Source organism: Lissotriton helveticus, chromosome 5_1 (genome assembly GCF_964261635.1).
Source record: "Lissotriton helveticus chromosome 5_1, aLisHel1.1, whole genome shotgun sequence".
Lineage (NCBI taxonomy): Eukaryota > Metazoa > Chordata > Amphibia > Caudata > Salamandridae > Lissotriton > Lissotriton helveticus.
Window position 1 is genome coordinate 168,921,653 of NC_136065.1, and position 21,772 is coordinate 168,943,424.

The 21,772-nt window shown below is 47.3% G+C and overlaps 1 protein-coding gene across 6 annotated transcripts in view; it reads left to right on the forward strand.

Moving 5' to 3' along the window:
- STRBP (spermatid perinuclear RNA binding protein) overlaps positions 1 to 21,772 on the forward strand; it is a 617,908-nt gene that overhangs the window by 437,548 nt on the left and 158,588 nt on the right. For all 6 annotated transcript variants that reach the window (XM_078641959.1, XM_078641961.1, XM_078641960.1 and 3 more), the window contains one exon: positions 11,988 to 12,146. In XM_078641959.1, the coding sequence (XP_078498085.1) occupies positions 11,988 to 12,146 (159 nt within the window). The remainder of the gene's footprint in view (positions 1 to 11,987; positions 12,147 to 21,772) is intronic.

Below are 21,772 nucleotides of genomic sequence, written 5' to 3' on the forward strand. Positions count from 1 at the left end.
AAATTGAGGAATGAAGAAAAAGAAAGGGGGCAGAGTCCCCCAAAAGATGATTTCAAAAAGAGGATGACAAAAAACCAAATGGCTTTAGTCATAAAGGACAAATGACCGAGGAACATTAATGTGGGAGGGGGGCAGCGAAGAACAAGACAGCCGCACGAGTAGGAGACAAGAAAACAAATAGGTGACCTATACAATAATTATAACAAATTAATGAAGTAAAGAGGAGTCCGAAGACTAAAGGTAACCATATAAGACAAATGAAGGGAAGTAACCAAAGATTTGGGAATGAACAGCAACGGGATGGGTTGCACATTACAGACATCAGGGTAACACAAATGAGAAGTTTGTACAACAAAACTGCAAAGGGGAGACCTGTGAAACAAAGAGGAGGAAAAATAGAGATTGTTCCATCAACGGACAGAATATGGAGCTAAAATTTGACAATACAAAACAGTAAACAATTAACAAAACAACTAGGGTTTGCTCAGTTCCATAAGTTCTCCCTTATGAATATGGATGAACTTTTGGAGGTCAGCAGGATCTTCAAAACTGAAAGTTCTTTCTTTATAAGTTACCTTAAAAAAACAGGGATGGATTAGGCCGTAGGTCCAGGAACTCTTTTTGTCAAGCAGCAGTTGGTTTAGAGACATCTTGAGTAAAGAAAACTTTATGACCAGACCAGAGCATCTGCTTATATTATTTAGCTGAATTGAGAATCGTCATGAGGTCGGAATATAGGAGGAAGTAAGCAATGATGCCTCTAAGTCTAGACGTAGAAGATGTGTTCTTTGGTCCAAGACGATGGGCTCTTTGAATATTGACGTCCATGTGTTTTGGGAGACCAACAATTTGAAGGACTTGAGTCTTTAAGAATTGGATGATATCCGACCCTTCAGAACCTTCCGGAATACCATAAATGCGCAGGTTATTGCGCCTATTAAGGTTTTCCAAATCTTCTGCGGTCTTTTTAAGCTGATCAACTTCTTTAGTAAGGCTGGCAACTGTGGCTACAACATCCTAAGCATCACTAACTTTTTGTTCAACATCAGTAAGTCTCATATCAAGACTGGACCATTTATCGTCCAACCTCTGAAGAGTAGCAGCTGCATTAGTCATGAAAGGACGAATGAGGAGCAGTTCCTCCATGATATCATCTACTGTGATAGGAAGCAGTGATTTCGAAGGAGAGGGAGGGTCCTTCTTGATGAGTCTGCAAGAAGTTGCAGCTGGTTCTTTACGGATTCCAGAAGAGGTGCCGTGAGATTTGGTTGAGTGTGAGGATTCCATATTGAAGATATTATCCCAGGAAGGTTGTAGCAAAGAACAAAATATGGGTAGAATACAAACCATTTATGGTGGTACCAAACATTGTTGGCAAAGAGAGAGTTAATACAAAGCAGCGCCCAGTGTGACCACAAGGTGATAAAAAAAGGTAAGGAAATCCGCTCAGGGCGAAGGCAAGAGGCAGTGGACTGAAGAGTTCAGGTTGAGTGAATTGAAATCACAATAAGAACTCAATAGAGCGAGCTGCTTGACCATATTAATTGCGCCAACAACAAATGTCTTGAAGAATATGCTAACATCCTTTATAACATTGCGCGGTTGGAATTTGGACACTTGCTGAGAAACGTGTATCTGGGGTAACTTGTAAATGTCACAGCAAAGTTACATTGAGAGATTCACCAGCTCAACATGACAAGCTCAGGAGAAAAACAGCAGGTCTCTTTAATATTGGTGGAAAACTGTAACTATGAAGGCAAAGTGCGAGACAGCATTGCAGCGGGACAAAAGGGAAGAAAAAAAAAACGCTGCGTGGAGAAAAAAACAAAATTACGGCCGTTTGTCAGAGAAACAATATTAGGTCGTAAAAATGCTCAATAGATCGCATTTTGATGCGAAAACTTGCCCATAGCTGCCCGGACACTTCCGATGGCAAAATCCACCGTTTTCGCGTAGAAACGCTGCCACGAAGTCCGCCCTTCAATCGTGAGCGCTGCTCGTCCGAGCGGAGCTCTTCAGGTTGCGGCCATCTTGAATCGCCGCGCGCTCCTATGGATAACGAATCATAATCACAATTTACACAGAGAGTATATGCACTTTAGCACTGATCAGCAGTGGTTAATTGCCCAGAGTCCTATAGCCAATAAAAACAGGGGCAGAAAAATAGGAGGCAAAAGACAAAAAGTTTGAGGATAAACCTGGAAAAGGGCTAGGTTTTACAAGCTTGTTGAGCATTACTGACCATGCATGATTTCGAAGCATTTTTGTCACTGTGGACATGAGCTGCGCCGTCATTACTGTTAGCAAATGCCTGAGTGAATGGCAGCCAAGTTTATTTTTAGCAGTTTGAATCCAAAGATTAATGAATGTGCCTTTGCCTGTATGGTGGCTAGTTGACATTTAAAGGTCATTTGATGTTCCACTTTAATTCCTAGATATTCATATGTGGTGGCGACCTCAACTTTTTTGTCATCTTTAACCCAGGTGAATTACTTGTAGTCAACCATTCATACCACTTGGGTTTAGTTCTAAGCCTTGCTGGTCCATACTGATTTTTAAAGCATTCATGATGTGTTGGCTCAAGAGAACCATATTTTCTGTATACTGCAAGCATCCTATTTTTTCTTTTGCAAAATTGAAGGATGGCCTACTTCTTGTGGCAGATAACGTACACAGTCTACTAAATATAAATTAAAGAGGCTCAGAGCTTGCACGCAGCCCTTTTTGAGGCCATTCTTTGTGGCAATTCTTTTCGTGACTAGTCCCAGCTCCTATTTTGACCTGGGCCCAGGTTTCTGTATACAGCGCTATGATTGCCTTTAATTTAACAATCCTCTTGAGATACCACATTTATTAAGTTTTGCCCACAGCTGGGGTATGATGTTCCACGTGACAAACAATTGGTGTGGGTTCTAAGCAGCAGGTTTCCTGGATTATAATTGTCAAACCTTTGGAGAAATGACTGTGTATCTCCAACATGCAACAGGTTCTCTAGGCCGTGGGTGTTCTAAGTGCAGATATTAAAAAGATCCGGCTCTGTAGCTGAGATGTTGGTGTCAGGGACCAGTTGATATGTTGATTGTGGGGGGGACCCACCATGATTTGTTTCCACTCTGAGATTCTGATAGTGCAGCAGATCCTGTCTGAAGTGGTCATTGGTGCCTTGATGTTGCACTATTGTAACATTTTGAATCCGGGCCAGATCTGCTGCCAACGCCCCCCTCATGACCGAATAACTTCCTGCTGCGGGGAGTGGCCTGTCAGGTGAATTCTTTGAAGCACAAGGAAGGAATGGGCCTGGATATCGAGGGTGATAGATCTTTTGTAATTCAGTTCCCCACGATTGAAATCTATTTATGTGGAGATCTATGTTACCATTGCCTCTCTGTTTTTATGTGAGGGTGTGGTTTGAATTCTGTTGGCAGTACATCGGAAGAGTTAATGTGTGCCAGCTCTCTTATTTCCTTTGTTATCTCTAAAATTGTTCCTCTGTTTAAAATGTCAAATGAGCCTTTTGATATATAGGTGGGTATTACCAGAAGTTTTGCACTTTGGTGTTTCCTGGTTGGCACTTGTGTCTTGGGGTCTTGTATCCCCGAGTGAGCCTCGATTTGTGTCTGATGTAGCCCCTTTAACCACGTGTGTTGCCCCTGTGCTTAGGCCCAGGGTAGTGTCTCTGTACTGTGCCGGTTTTGCTGTAGCTTGAAGTTCCTACTCCATTGCCTCCTGTTTGGATACTCATTACGAGTAGTCCGGTTTTTCTGCTCCTGGTTTTCATGCATTTTTGGATGGTGGGGGCTCTGGAATGTTTTCCCCTCTTTTCACTTTGATACTAGCTGCTTTGTTTTCCGCTTGTGTGATGGATACTGCCTGATTGCAGACCAGGTTTTGTGCCGGATCTTGGCCTTTGTGCGGCCGTTTGTTGTTTTGGCCCACTGTGTTGTATGCAAATAGAGTTGTGTGTGATCACTTGACTTTTCTCTCCTGGATTTTCAATTGGGTTTTTTTCTTCGTGCCCTGGTTCCTCCTTATCTCTCACTAATGCTCTGTATTGATCAAATTGCTGAAAAATGCTGCTGAGCCCCTTTGCTTTTTTTTTGCCTGTTTCCTTTGCTGTTTTCTTTCCCTTTTGGTTAGGTCTGAGCCTTTCATTTCTCCTTTATTTGCCTCGGATGCATAGACTGGAGCGGGTACTTCCGATCCTTCAAGATTTGCGCGCACCCTACCTCCATCAGCCCTTGGCCTCTGAGCTGAATCCCCTTCTCTGCAAGTCTTCAATGATGGGCTGCGCAGAGTGTATTTGAAGCTGCTGGGGACAGTTGATCTACAATTGGTTGTCCCTTGGTATAGTTAGTTCTAGATATTTTAGGGCATGTTCTTGGACCCGCATTTTTTCATGTGACCTGATTGATTGCTTTCTTACTTCCTGCAAGATGTCATTCAAGATTGTTGGAATTGCCTGAAGTTTATCCCCTATGTTTGCACTTTGGCTTGGAGTTTGCTGGATGTGCTCGTGGTTTTGGGCTCTCTGTATCCGCTCATTTAATGCTTGTAATGTCTTATCAATGCCCACAATGTGTACTGCTAAAATGTTAAGGAGGTCGATCTGTAGCTCCTGTTTGTCTGCTTTACGTCAAATTGCCAAAGACATTGCCTCCTTTGTGGACAAAAGTCCCCTGCAGGTACTTTTCAGTTCGCTACTTCGAATGCTTCTTCCACTGAGATTTCCGAACTGGGAAACGTGTCTCTTCCTTGTGCATTTGGAGCGGGCTTCGGAACTGCCTCCATCAGGAGCCTCTGATTGGACTCTAGGGGGGCTTTGCCACAAACATAAATGTGCCCTTGTTTGGCGAGCTTCTGCTGCCAACCACTGATGGGCTCAGACTAACTATTGATTCCTTCTGTCGTAGTGCCACTTGCGGTGGCGAGATGGCAGTACAAGGGGGTTTTTGGTTCGATTTTCGTCAACACCATGCATGGTTAATGTTGATTCTGTGAATTTAATCAGTGGTTGATCCCGGATTTCAGGCGGTTTAAGCAGAACATTCGAGGTAGTTGGAGCAGAACATGGGTGGAGGAAATCCCAGTTACTGAGAACCGTGAGATTCAGGGATGAGAACCATTCTGATCTACCCATTTTGCGTACTTCTGCTTGTGTTGTATGGGTATTTGTACTTGGCAGATTTGCTTCTGTGGAGGGAACACCATTCATATTTTCCTTGTCAAGCTTTACTCTCCCCGACGAGCTTTACTCGCCCTGACGCAGTTCCCGAGTTGGCTAATGCTGGAATCATTATATTTTCATTGGCATTTGAATTCACTGTGTTTTTCTGGGTTGAACAGTCTGTTATTTTGTAGCTCTATTTTGTAGCTCTCTTTTGTATGCACTGTTGCTCTTACACATTTTGGATTTCTGTTTCGATCACGAGGTTTCCAATTGTATTACTTCATCATCCACCAGACATATTACAGTGTCCTGGTCTGGTATTCGTGTTATTTGTGGTGCCTTTTTCTTCACCTGACCTGGGTCCCCTCTCGTCCTAACGGACTGTGTTGATGTCAATACGTCTCCTTTGTAAGGTAGTACCATAGATGGAACTTTACTTGTCTGCTTCTGCAGTAGTTAGTTTCCAAGCGTCCCTCCCTATGGGTTAAGTTCTTAGGTTCATTTGATTCCTTGCTGTTTTGCAGGACCCCCATGTCCAGTTTCAGCATTTTCCTGGCCCCTCTGATTCAGCTTCTGGATTATCTGCCAAACCTTTCTTGCTGAACTGTTGGAGAGGTGGGAGGATGTTTGTGGCGGCAATGTCGAGCATAGTTCTAAATTTGAGTGTGTTTCAACCCTTCAGGCGTTGTTTGTTCTGTTTTGTTCTGGTGTGGCCGCCTTCCTGCGAGTCTCCAGCTGCACCATAGCCCTGGGCGCATCAATGATACCACCAACTCAGGGAGGCATAAGCACAACTGTTATTCCCTGCCCCCTGCCCTCCTGCACAGCAGCCCTTACTGCCTATATCAGTCTCCCACTTGCAGTAAGTTGGTATTCTATTGAACGTTAAATATGGGTGTGTCTTTTCATTACCTTTTTAGCTTCTTTATAGGAATGATTGCGAGCCACTTATTGCATGCCGGCATCTCTCTCTCTGTATCATGACTACTAGCTACTGGTCCTGACGGCGAAGCCAACTGCTGTTTCCTCGGAGTGGTGTCTGAGGCCGATGTTCAAGGTGGAGGATGGTGAAATCAGATGAGCATTTTTGGTCGTGGCTGCTACAATGTGACTGTGAGTGCAGCGACTTGGCAGGTGCGCAGTTTCTTAGGCGGGCACTAGCCGCAAAAGCCTAATGCCTGCAGCCTCCGTGCTACACACTGGGACTGCAGCCTATTGAAGCCACCCCTCGTTGCACTGCCCTCCGCCCTTCTTCTGCATCCGCTGTCTTCTGGCCCAGTAATGGTGTTAAGGTGGCAGGGCGGCAAGTCAACCCAGGCCTGAATGGCTGAGGCAGTGTGCAGTGTCTACCAGTTATCCCAATTATTTGACCCCGCAATGCTGTACTGCCACATGGTCTGGCGGTGCTCCTCAGGTGCTCCGCTGTTTGCAATGCTCCTGCTCCAGAAGTCACGCAATCACTGATGAAAAAACAGCTTACCAACAAAACTATCTTAACTGGTCTCTTTGGATTCCAAACCCTTGGCAGATAAATGGAAATCCAAATATTCCGCATTCTGAACCCTCAATTTGCATTTTTGTGCCTTTAACATAGCTCTTATTCCTCAACATAGTTAGAACTTTGGATAGCCTCCTATCTTAAGTGTTCTTATCTATAGCATACAACAACACATCGTCTTTGAAACATACAACACCAGGTACATCTCTGAACAAGTTCTCCATCAAAGGACAAAAAACATTTAATGTTAGAGCTGTAGGCATGCTTTGAAACAGAAAGCCCCTGCAGCAGTTAGAAAGAATGTCAAATGTTTTGATTCATGATGCAAAGTCAAATGATGATTGGCAGAAGCCATATCCACGTTGGAAAAAAATACTTGCTTCTCCCAAGGTAGACCCGATTTCGGTAATGTTGGGCTGAATACTCCTTTGAATTCCTTTGAAACTCCTGTGCCTATTAGAAAGAAATATGTTCTATTAACATATTATTTGTTAAATCATATCACAGCATCGCATACCAGTTTTCCACCCTCTTTTGTTCAGATGTTCCACATAAAAAAAGACATCGCATTCACTAACGCTCAGCCCAGCTTCTCCATGTAATCCACTGAGTTGACAACCTTGCTCATTCTATTCATACTTGAATTGCAAACTTTAGTAAAATGACCTTAAGTGTTACATTTATTACAAGTCCTCTATATGGCTCTTGAAATAGCCACAGTGATCTATTTCAGGCTTAGTCTCTGTGCTTCATTCAGTTTTCGGACCCTTCGTTCCTAACATACTCTTTTTATAACACCTTTATTATACTCATTCCATCTATGGTATAAAGTGCAATAATGATCGGACAGCACAGCATTATTTTCTGTCTTCATAGTCAGTAGCTTCTCCCTCGTTTCTAAGCTCCAGTATCTGTCTCCCAGTATTTTCATGTGTTTATCAGCCACCAAACAGTCAACCAGGATTATCTCTCTCTGCATGTTATCTAGCTGTCGTTGCCTTATAGTCACTTTTACAAATACTGTTTATCAGCCTGGCTGTGTCTCGCCTTGGCCTGAGGGAGAGTTGCAACCATTTTCGGGTCTATGAACACCCCCCTACAATAAAGTTGAGCGATGTACATTTCAAAAGCACTAAATTCGTGCCCAAACACTGATCATACACCTTTTGTCATTGATATGCCACGGATATATACATTAAAGGCACTCCATTCTGTCCTGGTTTCATCAGTCATAGCTTTATTTAATTTGAAGTATTGGCTAGTCTGTGAACCTCTAATTTCTCTGAACACCTTATCTTCCAGCACCTCAATCTTTTATTTCCAGGTCAAGATTATACGGTCTAACGTGCCCCCACTCAAAACCAGTCTGAATCTAAAGTTACTTTGGCTAAGTGTTCAGCTTGAATCAGTGTTCCGACTAGGTGTTCAGTATATAGTATCAGATCTTGCCTAGAGTATAACTTAAACACCTGTGAATAGTGTGGGTATCTCCGCTGTATTGGATGGGTCATTTTTCGAGAGAGCTGTGCTACTTGATGTAATAATTTATTCTACTGTATTGTATTATATCCACATGGTAATTTACTCAAATAAAGAGAAAAAAGGAAAGAAATAGTATAAACATCAATACTGTGGGTCCTTTGTGCAGAACCGTGCCCGGTTCTATCTTATAAGTGATACACACTTAGGGTCCGTAGTTAAAGTAGACAATATTTCATTTCGATCCCTGTGAGTTGCAGTATCATCGGAACTCAGGAGGATAGAGAAGCCTGAGGAAGAAATGTTTTCACAATGATTTGAGGTCTCTTATTTTCCTTTACTGCATATGCAGATTACGCTTGTGTTAGAAATAGGGTTCGTGGTTGGCTGAGTTATACAGCCAGGCCAGGTAGGAACCACCACTTTACTCAGGGTAGGCTAAATGCACACCAAAAGATAACCTGTGCTCATCCTCTGGTAGCCTGGCACAGAGCAGTCATGCTTATCTAAAGAGGCAATGTGTAAAGTATTTGTGCAACACACATACTCTGTAACAAAATGAATACAGCACAAAAGACTCCCCACAGGTTTAAGAAAATAGAGAATATTTAGCTGAGCAAAACAACAAGAGTCCAATCATTTTCAGTCAGGATGTGAAGATTAAGTCCAAAAACATTGCTTAGAAGTCACTAGCATTTAAAAGGTTACTTGAGATTGAAAGGCCCCTGTGCAAACCCAATGTTCAGGCTGACCATGATAAAGGGCAGGCTGGCTGCAGGGCCTGCTGAGAAAGTACTGTGGATGGAGAAAAGCGTCTACATTGAGGGCAAGATGTGTTGATATTTTCCATGCAGTCGAGTCTCTGCGTTTTTGTCGAGCACCACTGAGGTGAAGGTAATGCATAGTCGTCGAGCTGCTTAGTCTGTAGAACAGCGCCTGTGTCGAAGGGCGAGGCGTCTGTTCTGATCGGCACAGTGGTGAAGATGCATCAGTTTTGTAGTAAAACAACTGCAGAGCCCCCTACTGAAGCCCAGAACTTGGAAAGGGCACCTCAGGCAATGGTAGAACTCATATAAGGCAGAGTCCAGCAGAATTGAGAGGAGGGTGAAGTAGAGACGCCTGTAGTCACACTTACATCAAGGTGCATCGCTCTCCTTGGTCCTCCTAGCTGTGTTCTCTCAGAGAAACTCACCTTGATGTAAGTGTGACTACAGGGGTCTCTACTTCACCCTCCTCGCATGGGGTGTATGGTAACTACCAACAGGGTTACAAGAAACTTTCAATGGTAGAGTGTGAAACAGGTCCACCTATCCAGTGGTAATTTCACACCAAAGGTTTTGGTAAGATAGGAGCCCAATCGTTCTTTCATCCTGAAGAATGCAACAGACCTTTTAGGCCATATAGGCAGAAACATGTTGACGACCTCCAACATTACGGTGATGGGGGTACTAATTCCCCTTCTTCACCACTTCTGTTTTTAATATGTAGTAGTTACCATCTGAATAAATGTATGTATTTATGGTATTTACATTGATTTTTAAACTATCACCATCACGGGCCCCCACTTAGATTTACAAGTGCCTCCCTATCTCCAGGTGTAGGCCCTCTCTCTATCAAACCAAGTTTTTAGAGAGCGAGGACTGCCGATGATGAAGCATGACACCTGGTTGTGTGTGAGGACAGTCCTTCACTTTTTGTAGGATCCCAGGCATTCCCTCTAACACTTTATAAACTTTGGTCGTGTTTCACTCAGGGTAGCCTTTTTTGTGTACACATATCAGTATGAAGGCCAGCTCACCCTGAATACCCCGCACTTCTAGTTCCCTCCCCTGGGAGGGACCAGGGATTTTGTGTTGCATAAGTAGTTTTAAATGCCAAGTCAAAGTGACAGTAAACTGCACACACGGGCACTGCAGTGGCAGGCTTGAGACAGGTTTGAAAGGGTACTTCTTTGCTGTAGCCCACTAGCATTGGATATATGGTATTCTACTTCACAAGGGACTTACCAGTACAACAAATATGTCAATCAGGTATACACCAGAAGCACATGGCCTTTAGCACTAATAAAGTGTACAGAGTCCTACGGCCAACAAAAAGAGTTCAGCAAAAAGAGGAGGAGGAAGGCAAAAAGTTTTGGGTGACCTTTCAGAGACTATTTTCCAGCAGCTTGGAAGAGGACCTGAGAGCCCAGAGCAATTGGTATCAGGAAATATAACCAAGGAAACTTCCATGCTGTGCCTAAAGATGCAGCGGCTAGCAGGTATGCTCATAGAGACACATATGTGTATACCATCAAGTACACCTGAAATATAATGGGCACAGGCAGCTTGCATAGGGGACACCCTCCAAGGCTAAAATGAGGAGAAAAGTGCAATGGATGCAGTGTCCAAAGTTACGGCGGCCAGCCGGTCCGTTCAATGAGAAGCATATCAGCATTGGATGGGTCATCACTAGCCATCCCATAGATTCCAGTGTTCCAACCAGGCTGCTGTCTCATCTGAGTCTTTCGAAGTACCTGTGGTGGGGAGTGTCAGAAAGGATCCATCCAGCATCCTGTCAGGTACACCATTGAAGTCTCCATTCCAGATAGCTGGGGTGGGCAGCTCAGCACCCATCCATTGTTGTACTGAAATCAGAAAATCGCCCTGATAAGTATTAGGTGCATAAATAGTAATCAAAGTGAGTGCCTTACCATCTAATCAGCCATGCACAAACACAAAGCGACCATTAGGGTCTATATATACTTTTTGCATGCAACACGAGGGGCCCTGTCTTATACAGACATATGGCATGCAGAAAGTAGATATTCAGTGCTATATAACAGACCCTTCCTTTTTATCTTTTTGTTTTTTTAAGTACCCCTCACCTTCTGACCTAGCTAAATGTGCCTCCTGTAGGCATACTACATCAAGACTTCTAGCTGCAGATTCCACTCCTTTTGAATATTCGGCAGGCATCAGACTAGATCTGGAAAATTTTCATTAGTACCTCTGTGTGCCAGAAGGTCACTCGGACTGATGCCATTTCACTCTGGAAATGATATTCTGAGCGTATATAGGTGCCGCTCCTTTATGCTGATGTATGTTCCTTTCTTTCCGCACCGCCAGACGTAGATCCAGAGCTCCCACTCATCTTTTTGAGACTCCCTTTACCTCTTCAAAATTGTAAAACCGTGTGCAAGGGAAATGTCCCCTACCATGGTCTCACATGGTCGTCCAGGCCCATATCAACATCTAAGGCTCTTTGCTGCCTCCAGGCATCACCCACTATCGGATAAGAGGTTAGTTAGCCCATGTAGCAGCCAGATTATCCCAGGGGTATGTTGCTATGCCACGGAACCCTGAGTCTGATGCCCCAAATTGGCCATTTTGACCAACAAATGCCCAGAGATGGTAACCTGTTAAGTTCATGCTGTATCAGCAGTGCAGAAATATTCTTGCTGAATGTATGCAGCTTTTTCTATGCTACCAATAATTTCTTGGGATTTGGCGCGTAACGTGACTTTGGAGTAACTGAATCATCGCAATGTGATGTTACCCTTTTGATCATGATTGCTGATAAATGTTTTTTCTTCCAAATCCTTTGTCTAAAACGTCTTTCTCAACAATTGCCTGACTAAAGATCAGACTTTAATATTGAAAGGTAACCCAGTGAGGCAATCAATATAGTTTGTTTTTGTTTAGAATAAAACGAGCAGGGAACCAAACAGGATGTAGGCATAACTGTAGGGGAGAGGTTTTAGTTTGTTTCCTTTTGCTTCTTCCTTGATATTTTTGCTCGTAAAGTAGGTAATTTGTGTGTAATGTGCATTTCTTTATCATTAATGTGTTTGTTTTTCTACAGGTTTTGCAAGCAATGGGTTACCCAACTGGTTTTGATACAGATTTGGAATGTACAAGTTCTGATGAGAAATCAGATAATGAAGGCAAAAATGAAACTATATCTTCAAACTCAAGCAATAATACAGGGACTTGTTCAACAGATGGCTCCAATGCACTAGAGGTATTTCGTTTGAAACCTTTAAAAAAGAACTTCAAATCAAGTGGTGCAGAAGTTTTTATCTAATTGTTTTAGCACATGGTGGAGAAGTGTGGCTCACTGGTTAGAGCGGCAGACCCTGATGCAGAGATCTGACCCGGGACCAGGGTTCAATTCCCGTCGCGGCAGGGTCTTGGGCTCAATGTCCGCGGACCCGATAATTCTCGCCTCGGTGCCTACTCTAATCATGGGTCCCACTCTGCAACTCTGGGAAATAGCTTGCTTAATTTCCACACCGGCCCTAATCGCTAAGGATGCCTGGCTTCACCTTGGGGTGCCCAGGAGTGGGCACCTCACAGGAACAGGCCAGGATGGGTTCCTCAGCGGTACAGCGCGGGGACACACTGTTAAGTGTAACCAGGCGCTTTACAAGCTCAGTTACATACATGCATACATAGCACTGGCACTGTCCACCATCTGGATAAAAGCAATTTGCCCAGTTGGTGAATGGGAGTATTCCTGTAGGCAGGACCAGCAAGCTTAGAGACTTCATGTACTGGTGAGCTTTCCATGCTACAGATGGGCAGTCATGAGTGATACAATCCGTAGGCCTGTTGCAACATATGTATTCCGTGGTGCAATGAATAGGTGAAGCAACAGATTCCAGACCTAAGAGTCTGCCCACTAAATGTTTCTATCTCACTTGGTAGAACAGACCATTCGTTTTTGGGTGGCCAACATTAGGCTTCTGCTCGACCGAAATAAAATTAGGTTAGAGAGGTAAAATGACACACAGCTATAAAAGGCTGTATGTACAAGCATAGTATATTAATTTAACTGGATTAGAGTAACTCTGGTGCTGGTGAGATGCATTCTGTGAACTTGAGGTTCAGAGTTTCTTGTTTAATAATTTTGCGGTCTTTGCAGCATGGCCTTATTTTATCCTGCTTACCTGTATCCTGTTGTAATAGACCGATACGGAGGTGACCGCTTCTAGTGACAAGAGAAATTTCTGAGGCAGGAGTAACAGCTGAATTATTCCATTGCAGTCATCTGAAACTTAACCCTGGCAAGACCGAATTGGTCTTGCCGGGACAGAGTGCTCTCAGTTGGAACCCCAGCTTTTGGCCTTCCAGTATGGGAGCCCCTCCATCCAAGTCCTCCTCGGTCAAGAGCCTGGGAATACACATCAGCGAGGACCTCTCTCTCAAAAAACAAGTGGGAGCAGTTGTCTCAGCTAGTTTTTTCCAGCTGAAGAAAATCAAGAAAATTGCCTGCTTCTTTTCCCCAGCTGCCCTCACTCAGATTGTCATCTCCCTGGTTCTGTCCAGATTAGATTTTTCCAACAGTCTTTATTTTGGCATTCAAGTTGGAGAGCTTGTGGCCTTTAAAACAGGGTGCATTTTATTTAAATCTCTGCATGACTCTGGCCCCCTTTTCATTAGAGACATGTTTAAGAGATACATCCCTTCCCGCAACCTCCGGTCTATCCACAAATCCCTTCTGACTGTCCCACCCTACAACGTCTTGGAGGCAGCTGTTTTGACCATCTTGCAGCTGGCTTCTGGAACTCTCTTCCCCTTCACCTGAAACTGACTGATAACATCCTCAGTTTTAGACACTCCCTGAAAACTTGGCTTTTCACTCAGGCGCATTGCTGAGCTGCTCCCCCTCTTCTGTGACCTTTGCGTTCGTTCCTTCCTACAGCGCCATGAAGCCCCCGGGCGTACGAGCGCTTACAAATACATACTAACATTAACATTAACATTCTTCAAAAGGCTCAGAAAGTATTCCTGTAAGTGTTAGTTACCCATAAACACAGGGATCAGTTATCACCTCAGGTGATGCCCAAGCTCCTGAACCTTTGAAAGAGAGAATGAAGAGAACCTACCCATGGAAGTCACTTCATGGAAGTGATGAGATTCCACAGACCATGGGTACCTTAGAATCCCCAACATATGGGGAGGAGTAAAAAAGGACAAATATAGTCTGGATAAATGTTGTGCAATAAATAAGTTAGTAATATTAAGTGCAAATTGCACCAAACATAAATAAGACTCAGCTCTAGGGGTTCTGGTTGGGTGGGGTTGGGGGGGGGCCTAAGCATCTGAGGTGTGAAATCATGTGTTTATGCAGTGCTCTCTTTGGGTCCCACTACTGCATGTCAGTGGAGTTGAGATCTGTAATTAGATTTTGCTAGCGGAAATACATTAATATTCCACGATCTTGTGTATTCTAATACATTTTTTATCCGTAATTCAGAGTGTGAGAATACTACATAGGATTTCTGACCTAGGCAGAATGAGGACCTATTTAGTCATAAATGGCATTCATATTAACTGAAATTAATATCACGTGTTTCTGGAAGGATCATGAAGAGACCACTAGCTGCTAGACTTGGTCTTACAGTGGACTTCATCTTATTAAAATACCTGGCCATTCAGTTAATGCCACAATTCACATTATTTTAAAAACAAATTTAAATGAAAAGTTGAAGGTAATATTTTTTGGGCATTCATTTCATTGTCTATAATGGGAAGTGTTGTAGTTGGTAAATGCATAGTTTTTCCATGAGTACTGTGTCCATTTCGGTGCCTTCCTTGTCTTCTCCACATAAGATATTTAAATAAATAGATCACTTTTGCGGTGCACATGAATCTGCATATGATAGAAAAGAGCATGGAGTCTCCAAATTCCAAAACTACTACAATGCAGCCAATTAAAATATGTAGTTTAACTACTACCTGCTTGATGGAGAAGGCCTTAACAGCTTGATTAGCTGATGATAATATGAATGACAGAATTTTGCAATTCAGTAGAGTAATTTTGATCTGTCAGTATTGCAGATCCAATTTTAATTTATAAAACATTCCAAAACAGCACAAATTCATATAAATGTCCATAGATAAACAGTATTATTAGTCCAATAGTCTGTTGACACACAGGTCGATGGAATACGCGCATAGTTGACAAGTGTTTCGTCATGTTGATGACTTTTTCAAGGCTTAAAATTGTTATGAAGCTCGTTTGATCTTCTCAAATTGAGGATTTCGACATCAAAACCCACCCCCCTTACGTCTGAGAGGGGTGTACAATACGTCCAAGCCCTAAGAGCTAGAGACCTGGGTGGACCGAATATGAAATCTAATTTCAACCTCCGGTAAAGAATCTGGTGCTCGCTAGTGTCTGTGTTGCACATCTTAGTTTAAAATGAAAAAGGTTTCAAGAATCAACGTGGGCGTAAGTCAGCCCATTGTCCAGCTGTTCAACTCTGACAGAACCCTTCCACTGCCTGCGCCACGGAGGTCTTTAATTACACTAGGCACTTCCCCGGTGAGCTGGATCCTTTAGAGGCCAGTTTTGAGGGCCCACGGCTGCTTTTGGTACCTCTGTCACTTACCCCAGCTCCTCGAGGTTAATTAGAGTCGGCACCAAAAGGCTTCAAAAGAGAGGGAGACAGAGATTGAGGGAGAGGGAAGGTAGAGAGAAAGCAAACGGAGAGGAAGAAGAGAGCAAAGGAGAAAGAGAGAATGAATAGATGGATGGAAAAAGATTCCGCAAGGATTCGCACAGGGCTGTTTTTGGTTCCTCAGGCCTCCAGCCCTGACCACTGTCTGGAATGCTCCATATTCCTCAGACTCCTAACAGTCGTCCTTGTGATGGAGGTGACTGGAATGATGCATACCATTTTTACGATGAGGACAATCCTTTTATGTGCCTGCAAGGTGCCAAGGAATAAATACATCTCCAGACATGCCGCCAGTGGCTAGTACTTAAAACAACAAAACCAAAGTGCCCAAAACAGGGTGATGTTGAAAGCTGTGAAGTTAGGCTATCGATCCACCCTTCCCAGGATTAGAGGTTCATCGGTACTCATAAGGCCAGACTGTATAACCAGGATGTTTTACATCAACAATGGAAGAGGAACAAGAATTGGTCTTCTCTGAGCAGAAGCGCAAGACTTGCAGAACTGGCAGTTCTGCATTAAGGTTCTTTTTCAGCAGAACATTTACCAGAGGAAGACTATAAATGGGTGGACTCATTTGGCAGATCCTCATGGGAATGCCATAAACGTGAACTGAACCATAAACTACTAGAAAACGTGTTTCAGTGGTGGGGAAACCAAGCCTATATCTGTTTGAAATCAACATTAACCGAAAACTACAGTAGTACACTATCTGATAGAGACATCTAGCAGCAGATTCCTTACCATAGAATTATCCCCATACGTCAGACTGGATCCGGAATTTGTTTTGCAGCACCTCTGCACGCCGGGGGACGGAGCCACACAACCCCGCCCTGACGTCGTCCACGGACGTGATGTCAGCGAGGTCATATAAACCCCCCCGGCGTGCTGACGTCAGTTTCCTTCTTTTCCGCGTGCCTTGCAGATCCAGAGTAAGCGGTTTCTCTGGTCTGTTTTCAGGCCCCTTTTGACGCTTTGCGTCTGGAACAGTCTGCGAGGTCTTCGGGCTTTAAGACATGTGCCTCCTGTTCATGGCAAATATCCGCTATGGTCCCACACCTTATCTGCATGTGGTGCCTGGGCGAGCACCACGACTATGGATTGCGACGCCTGCCAACAGCTCAAGCCAAAGTCCCGGCGGGAGCGTCGGATGAAGCTGCTTTCGGCTGGCCTGTCCCATTCTGTGTCGCCCCGGCCTACTCTTTGGCGGCAGGTCGCGGTGGCAGAGGGTTACGTTTGCGGCGTTGATCGTTGTCTGGTTCCCGTGTGCGTCGCTCGCCCGTCCCTGGTAAGTCCTGGCGCCTGTTGCCGAGGTCATCAACCTCCCTTCCTCCTGTTGTAGGGGCCACTCGTTCCCAGACTTCTCCTGACGTGCGCCCAGAGAGTCTGCCCTCCCTTATCCGCCATTTACTGGTGCGGGAGCGACTCGGACACAAATGGTGGCTTATGCCGCGGCCCTGTAGGCCTCCCTTGGGTCCCCTCCTCTCCCTGGGGCGTCCTCGGACCCCCAGGGGATGGAGGTATGGCGATGTAAGGACGCTGTGTCCCACTCTTCGGCCCATAGCACCACTAATGCGTCACATAGTCCAGTGGCGCTCCCTGTGTTGTCGCAGGTGGCCGCTGATACTCGCAGCTCGTCTCCGAGTCCCCCTCGGCCCTCTGGACAGGCGCCTGCGTTTTCGGAGGCCCAGCCGGCGCCGGTCTGGCACCGTAAACTTGCTTTCCCAGCTCCGTTCCTTATTTTGGAGCCAGAGCCTGTTGTGGTTGAGGCCGAGTTGGCGCCGGTCCGGCACTGTAGACTTGCCTCCCCGTCTCCGTTCATTACTTCAGAGCCGGAGCCTGTTGTGGTTGAGGCAGAGTCGGTGCCAGACGAGGCCCAGTCGGTGCCAGCCGAGGACGCCCGGGCACCGCCTCGATGCCAGGTCGTCAACTCCTCTGTAAGGGTGGGCGTAGTTCGCGAAGTAGCGCTACGCGCAGCTACGCGAAGTGCACTTCGCACTACGCGAACTTCACGTAGCACTACGCGAGCTGCGTAGTAGCATGTTCGCACTGTGCAAGATGCGTTTTCAATGATTGCACAGTGCGGACAAGCATCCGGCACTGTGCAAGCATTGAAAACGGCATCTTGCACAGTGCGAGCTGTAGTTTTCTGCTGCTCGAGGAGATTATTACTCGAGCGGCAGCTTTCTCAACGCGAACAGGTAGTTTCTCATTGAGAGCGGTCGCGGGCATGCGCAACCACTCACAATGAGAAACCTGACCTCCTCGCGTTGAGAATCTCGCCGGGATGTCATTTTGCTTGCTCGCGGTCGCGAACATGACGTTCAGGACCGCGAACAAGCAAAAAATGAGCGCTGCACTACGCTACGCTGCACTACGCATGTTCGCACTGTGCTACGTGCCGCTCGCGTAGTGCGAAGTTGCAAAAACTTCGCAAACTCCGCGAGCGGAGCGTAGTGCTTCGCCCAGGCCTACTCCTCTGTGGGAGGTGCGAGCCGGATCATCGACTCCTCTCCGGAGGACTCCGGAGAAAGTTCGGCATCACCCTGACGTCCGTCGACGCCGGATCCGTCCCTGCCTCTCCCCCCCCCCTTGGAGTTCGTGGCTCCGGCCGACTCTACGCCTCCTCAACGCCCCCTTCATGACCCTTATTCCTCCATGGGGCTTCCTCCCTTTGGACATTGGCAATCCCCTTGGAGTGGGTGGCTCAGCTTACAGCCCTTCCCCATGGATGAGTTACTGTCCCCTCCTCGGAGGGCTAACGAGGCTGGTGTGGCCTTTGTGATGGTGGTTTCCATGGCCGCCCGCATTCTGCGTATGCAGCCCCCTACAGTTCCCCTGCCAATTGAACCCCTTTTGGATGTTCTCCACCACGGTTCCGAGAATGTAGAGCTGCTTCTGCCTTTAGAAGCCTCCCTTTATGATGCCCTTCTGGGGACCTGGGCTCGGCCGGCGTTGGGTGATCTGGTGGCTCGTTCCATGATGCACCGCTACCACCCTGCCTCAAACGATCCGTTTTGCTGGTTTGTTCATCCGGATGTTCAGGGTCTCGTTCTGCATGCTGCCTTTCCTTCCTTGCCTCCGCTGTTGCTTCCTCCCTCCTGGGAGTCTAGATGGCTAGAGTCCTGGGGTCGTAATATTTTCGCCTCCACTAGCGCGGCTCTTAGCTCCCTCAATACAGTATGTGTGTGAGCTCGGGCTACTTCTGCCCTTTGAGACTCTGCAGAGTCTCTTATCTCTTCAACCTCTGAGGGCGCTGGTGCTGACTTCCTCCATCATATCTGTGACGGACGTGACCTGGCAGAATTTACTATCCGGTCGGCACTGGATACCTCAGACACCTTAGGCCGGGCTATGGCTGGTTCTGTTGCATTATGGCGCCTTGCTTGGTTTTGGGATAGCGTCTTCCCGGAGAATATTTGGGAGCGCCTTGTTGACCTGCCTTTTGATGGGGTCCTTTTGTTTAATACCGCCGCTGACTCAGCGATTCAGCGCCTCCTTGGGGGCTTTCCTCCCCCCCCCCCCCACCCCCCTCCGCCCACCTCCATAGGCTTGTACTTCGCAGGTCTCAGATCATCCTACACTGGGGTGGTTACCCCTCCTTCCTTCTGCAACTTTCATTCAGCGTCCACAAGTTGGAATGTGCGTTTTTGGACAGTAAGCCGACTGTGGCGGTGTTCCACAGGTTGTTCGTGTCTTGACCTCTGACTGTGGGTTACCCTAAGAGGTGTTCCCCTGTTTGTTTGTGTTGGACTTGGCCCTTTTCCCCCAAACTTTTTCGCTTTTTGCCCCCCTAATTTGAAATGTCTCCCCCATGGTAATAAACCTGTATAGGCCATGTGTGGTGTGAGACACCTTGTTAATATGTAATGCCATGCAATGGTGTGAGTACTTGTCAATTTCCCCCTTGTAAAATGTACCATGGTGAAGTGCTGTGTTTTTAAAATGGATGCCCAGGCTATGTGTGTGCCACCTGACTGCAGGAGGTTAGCGGTCTAGTCGTTAGGTACCCAGTTTACCCCTAGCTTTTGGAGGGAAAGCCTGGCATCCTGGGTTCTCTACTCCTCCCCCTGAGCCAGTTTAGGACAGTTTTGCCAACATTCTAGAAGGTTCTGGCACTGCCTGGGAGGAGGGTATAAGTAAGGGGGATGTGCCACCATGCAGGGAGACAGAGCTGGGACAGGAATGCTAGGGGACCTGCTGCGAGGGGATACCGCCACTTGGGCCTGTGTGCTGGACCCTGCACCCATCCAGACCCCCCTGCTGTCCCCAGGGCTTGTAAAGCCCCACCTCAGGAGTTCAAGGCTGCTGTGTGGGAGGAGGGCCACGCTGCAGTGGGGATGGTGAGAGCCTACCACCCTGCTTTGATGACGCCCCCACTACCTGCTGACCTGGCCCAGTAGTGCTACAGCTCTGTCCCCAGGGCCCCTGAAGGAGGGCCCACCTATGTCCCTGCCACTATTGGGACCTTGAACCACGCCAGCGCTGCGCGAAAGAAGCGCCCAGAAGGGGAGGAGTGCTGTGGACTGGAACCCCACCAGGAGGTGAGGAGTGTGCCCCTGGGGCTGGCTGTGGAACTGTTTGCCACCTTGCGATGTGTGCCTATCAAGCGCTACCTTTGTGAAGCGGTGGCCCCTTGGGAAGCGCTGGACTGTGAGGAGCTGCCAGTGAAGCGCTGTATGGGGAAGATTGTGCCCCCGAGGAACTGGTACTTGTTGGAGTGCTGTGGCCTGTGACTGTGGTGGCCCCAAGGTGCTGCTGGCCCTTTGAGCCCCAGGGCCCTGGAAGTTGTGTGGCCTGACGAGAGGAGCTGAGTGCTGTGAAAAGCGCTGTGGGTGCCTACCCCAAGTGTTCGCGCCCTTTTTCTGAGGGAATAGCGCTGCAGGAGCCTACCCTGCGTTTTGGCGCGCTGTTGGCGATCGAAATAAATAGTTAATGAAAGGGAGCCTACCCCTCGTGGCTGCTGTCATCACTGCGTGTGCCGTGAAGTCTGTGGCGCTGCCGGTGGATTGCGCCTGGGACCCAGGATCACCGCCGCGGCCCGGCGCGATAGCGAAGAGCCCCCTGCTGCTACCATTGTCGTCGCGGCGGCCCCCGGTACCAGGAGAGTGCCGCCGGAGTGAGGAGAGGGCCGCGCTAGGCCCTGAAGCTGACCGGGCCTGCATCACGTGACGGGGGAGATGCGACGTCACTGGCCGCGCCCCCCCCAGCCGCCGCGTAGTGATTGGCTGCCGCCTGGGCAGCCCGAGGAAGCCGGAAGAAGCCCGCCGGCGGTGTCGCGGGGCTCCCGTGGCGAGGAGGGAGCCCCGGGCGTTTGGAGGAGGTCGGTCTGTGCCCCCACTGGTAAGGTCGCATTGGAGGCTCCAGAAGTCGCCTGGAGCCTCGTGCCCGCCATCAGAAGCCCCGGGAATCCCGGGAGGTCGAGGAAGCCCCGTGGGAGCGGAGGAAAGCCAAGCGGGTTTCCCCCGCACGGGCCATGACACCGCGGTCGTCCCCTGTGGCCTCCCAGAGGCCGTTTTGAAACCCCGGGCCCCTGTGAGGAAGAAGGGCCTGGGTGAAGCTGGCAGAAGTTGTTGCAGGGCTTCCAGAAGTCGAGAGAGCCCAGGTCAAGAACATCCGGAGCTGCTGCGGAGGAGCCGCAAAACGCGCAGGAATCCCGGTGAGTGGGGCCTGTCTTGAGCTGGTGGAGGGGGGGCAACGGGGTACATTGCCAGTGCCCGCCCCCGGGGACTGTGTTACCTTATCAGGTGCCCCGTCTGGCCGAGGGCACCTGCAACTTGGGCTCCATAGGTATTGAACTGCCCTGACTTTCCTGCACTTAACTGCCCCTCCAGACAACTCGGGAGCAAGCAGGTTGCCCTTATTGAATATTTTGGGGTGGAGAGCAACATCCCCTATTGCAGATATAGATCCCGAGCTTGGTCATCGGGCCCACCTGAGCAAGTGGGCCTAAGGGCACGCCCCCATAGAGGTTGGCTTAAGTGAGCCGGCAGGGAACAGATGCCTAGGGATCATTCATTAAATAATGCACCAGTGTGGAGGACGAGGCTCATGCTCATAGTTTAATGCCTAACGTTACACCATAATGTGTATGCCTAATGTTTATCTTCATGCGGAGGGTTGGCTGTTGTGTACACCCTGATGTTTTATGCTTATAGTGATGCCAACGTACTGCCTGATGCTT